General features: G+C 41.3%; 1 protein-coding gene across 1 annotated transcript in view; it reads left to right on the top strand.

Moving 5' to 3' along the window:
• The window catches only part of PPTC7 (protein phosphatase targeting COQ7), a 64,861-nt gene that overhangs the window by 56,237 nt on the left and 4,487 nt on the right, over window positions 1–4,137 (top strand). Inside the window, exon 3 of the mRNA XM_007938164.2 lies at window positions 1,973–2,171. Coding sequence (XP_007936355.1) covers window positions 1,973–2,171 — 199 coding nt within the window. The remainder of the gene's footprint in view (window positions 1–1,972; window positions 2,172–4,137) is intronic.

Raw genomic sequence — 4,137 nt, 5'->3', positions numbered from 1 at the left:
ACTTTGGTCTTCTCTTCTTTTCTTGTCTTTTTAGAACATTATCCATGAAGAAAGCAAGAGATCACTAAAAAGGGAGCCACAGACGTGGATTCAATTCCAGACCTGAAGGGCAGTTATGGACCATAGTCTTAGTGATTCCACCAGGCTCTATCAGACCAGGAAACCTGTCCACCCCCCTTTTTTTTTTCTCCAAATGATTTTGAGTTTGTTCTCCCTTGTTCTCCCTCTCTATCCAGGATCTCCTACATAGATCCCCTTCTAAGTGGTTGACAGTAGTAGCCAGGCACCATCTAATTCTTCTGGTCTCATAGTTGTATAGGCTGCAAATCGAATGGTGTACCAGTCGCTAGGACTAATTGTTTCCATGAATATTTGGTTTTCTTCATTCTTTGCTCTGGACAAGGAGAAGATCCATCATTGCATCCAGATGGCAGCTTGCAAGCTTTTAAGATCTCAGTTGCTACTTGCCAAAGTAGGAGGTGGAACAATGTTTTGTGTAGTATGTTATGCCAATTGAGCTTGATGTCCCCTGCGACTATGATCCCGAGCCCACAGGTTCAACTACTTGGTTCCTCTGGGTAGCTGGCTTAGACCAAGCAGTGACTACAGCCTTGCCCCTTGTCAGCTTTACTATATACCTGGGAATTCAGGTCATACACATAAACTTATATAGGACCATTGTCTGCCAACCCTATACATATTCTTGGGTACACTCCCCACTTCATAGACGTACCTACTAGTTCAGCCTGTCCACCCATCTATCCACCTGTATACACGTTTGCCTTCACTGACAATGCTGTACTATATGTGCAAAAGGGTTCATCTTTGTTGTCTGTACCTCCCACGTACCTCTCTATGTCTTTCAGTTCCTCAGTGCCACTATATCGATCACTCACATTTGGTACATTGCCCTTCTCTTCACCCAAACTGATCTTAAATTTTAAGTCTTGTTTGCATCTCCACTTATTTTCTCAGAATAATTCTCACAAGTTGAATTATTAGATCAATACTTTTGCACATTTTCCAGGGCTGTGTTGCCTTTCAGAGAGATTGTTTAATTGGACTCTCACCACCACGGAATGAGAGGGAGTGTTGTTTCCCTACACTTTTGCCAGCCCCAGCATCATCTTCTTTCAACTTCTTGTTAAACTGATAGGCAAAAATAGTTCCTAGTGAGATGATCATTTATTTCTTGGTGAACTGCCTATTTTTTTGTAGGTATAGGTTTAAGTGTTATTACTTAATGTGATCTGTACTCCTGTCATCAGGCTTTCTATCTGGGAAAGGTCATGTGCACCATGCACAGCAAAGGTGCACAAAGGTATTTTGCTCCCCACCCTGTGAACAACAGAAGTGCCTGTAAAGTGAACAGGTTGATTTCCCAAGCTACCTGGGACAATTAGTCTTATTATTTCCTAGTGAGTCATTCATTAGTCTTCAATAAAAGTTCTCCAATAGCCTCAACAGATTGGAAATCCAGCTTAAAATTTTAGTTATATGCCCTGTCTTAAATGTTAGTGAATTTCATGGAGAAGGCTTCCTGCAAATGACTAATGAGAAATGTCATGAAAATGTAACATTCTCATGCTGGCGTTTAAATATTAAACTTTATATCTCAACAACATGCAGAGCTTTTGAGTTTTTGGCATAGATAATTGCACTAATGAAAAGAAATAGTGTGGTGAAATAGCAGCCATTTTTATTATTTTCTATCACTTAAATGGAAGAATTCACATCATCAGTGGCCTACTTGTTGTGTATAATATAAACTCCTTTTTCTTACCCCACCTTGATGACCCTGATCAGGTTACTCATGATCTTCATAGGATTATGGAGCAAAACTTAGAAATGATCTGTTTAGACAGAGGAGATTGAAATAATGGCGTGTTGCTCTTTGGGGCTACGTAGTAGAAGTATGTATGCAGAGGCAGCCGAGGAAGAGAAACTTGATGGGAATCATTTGTGTTTTCAGGGAGTAGCACTGCCTGCATCGTGGTGCTAGACAGAACTAGCCACCGCTTACACACAGCAAACCTGGGTGACTCGGGCTTCCTGGTCGTCCGGGGCGGCGAGGTTGTACACCGGTCAGACGAGCAGCAGCATTACTTCAACACTCCATTCCAGCTCTCCATCGCCCCACCCGAAGCCGAGGGAGTCGTCTTGAGTGACAGGTAATGTCCCCTCAGTGCCATCGTGAGGGGTGTCATCCACAGGTCCCTCAATTCTCCCAGTTACAGTCAGGGTGGGCATTTTCCATTTTCATGTGAGAAAAGAAGACAGACAATGAGAAAAACGTTCTCATTAGAGAACCTTTTAGGTTGACACTGAAAGAAATTTTGCTTGAACTTGATATTAAAACCAAATCAAATTCTGTTAAACACCCAGTAATTTGACAAGACTGTGAAAATGCTACTTCAAGCATAGAGAATACCCAGATACAGTTTTTCATACCAACGCCATGTGGTAGGATGTACAGTTGTATGTGGTATCTTGTACTGGAGAAATGAGTCTTCGATGCGTGCCAGCACCTGGAGGAGATTTTGCATACATTATTAGGGAGGACCGTAAACACAGACCTCTGCTTTGTTTGTCCCAGTAGCTTCCTGATTCTCTCAGGGTGTCCTGTTACATGCACCAGCTAGAGCTTGTGATCCATGCAAAACCTGTCAAGGCGAAGTTGATGTGCAGGAAGCGGAATCGAAAGTGGCTTCCGATTTACTCTTCTGTGACGGTCTGTTGACCTGTTCTTTTCCACTCCTGATACCTTCTCACAGTTCATTTTCAAATTGACAAGACCCTTCCAAGATACTTTTTTTTTTATCATTCATTTGTTTATTTTTGTTACTTGTTTTGTTGAGAATATACACATCAGAACATAATTTTTATAGTTTCATCTTTTCTAATGTGAGTGTACAGAGTAGGGTAAAGACAATCTCATATTTCATTGCAGCCTTGCAGGACTTGGCACAGACACTGTTGACAATTCATAAAAGTTTGTAATGAACGTTTTGTAAAAATAGATACATTCTAACAAGTGCCAGTTGCCTGTACTTCTTATTAAACCAAATCTTTGGTTCAAACTAAAATAAAGTGATTACTGTTCCATCTTTTAAGCTGGAATGAGCGTATTATATAATTAGGAATTCAGACTTGCCTGTCTAAAGCTTGTCAGTGACTCTTGGAGAGAGGGAAGCACTTTTTACTTTCAGATTTAGACAGATTACCATATTTGGAAGAATATTTGACTATAGATAGTTCTTTGGTTGACTGTAATACATAGTCATTTTAGTTCTGTTGGAGTTAAGGGAGCTCAGAACACCAAAGCCTCAGTAGATACTAGGCTCAGCTAACGATTTTTGGAGAGTGGTACTTTAATCTTCATTCATTTGGTTCTTGTGTGGGCTTCTGAGTGTCAGAACAGTGCTGTCATATCTCACACATTGCTTTTGAGTGGTCTGCATAGGGAAGCACTCAGCCCAGCCTCATCCCCTGAGGTGCAGATGGCCTCCCCTGGGGTCAGAAATGGCTCACTAGTGTGTGATTGCAGCTTGTGTTTCAGTGCAGTGAAAAGTTTCCAGCAGCACAGTATGTTCAATCAAAATGGGCAGACCTGCAGCTGGCGGAACACCAAGCTCATGAGTAGGAGTGTTAGAAGAGGGCGGACTGTCCAATGGTAGCAAGCCTCACAGGCAAAACAGCAAAGGGCACTCCCAGGGAAGGACCTCAGCATAAAACAGAACTCCAGCGCCATCCTGCTCATCAATCTAAACTTCCAGAATCTGATTACTCTCCAAAGACTGAGCAAATGAGAAGGGTCTTGATTTAGTTCTCTTTATTCCTCGGAAGGAACTGGCCAATTTTCCACCAGTTTTACAGTCTTCTTCCCCCCTGCTACTGTACCCCCCTGGCTATCTATAAAATACTATTTTAACCTTAACTTACAAATTTTCCTTTAGTAGCTGTTTTTCAAGATATTTACTGTATAAATGTGTAACTGAACATTAGTTTGTTCCTTGCCAAAGTGCAAGGAACTTTTAGAAGTGCCGCTTCTCTCCATCAAGAGAAGATGAGTCAGACATTTTCACATTGTATTTCATGTAAATCTTCCCAGCATGTGGTTGGTTTTTTTTTTTTTTT

Source organism: Orycteropus afer, unplaced genomic scaffold (genome assembly GCF_000298275.1).
Source record: "Orycteropus afer afer isolate SDZICR_OR568_19922 unplaced genomic scaffold, OryAfe1.0 scaffold00048, whole genome shotgun sequence".
In the NCBI taxonomy this organism is placed as follows: Eukaryota; Metazoa; Chordata; class Mammalia; order Tubulidentata; family Orycteropodidae; genus Orycteropus; species Orycteropus afer.
This window is presented reverse-complemented; position numbering and strand designations above follow the sequence as displayed.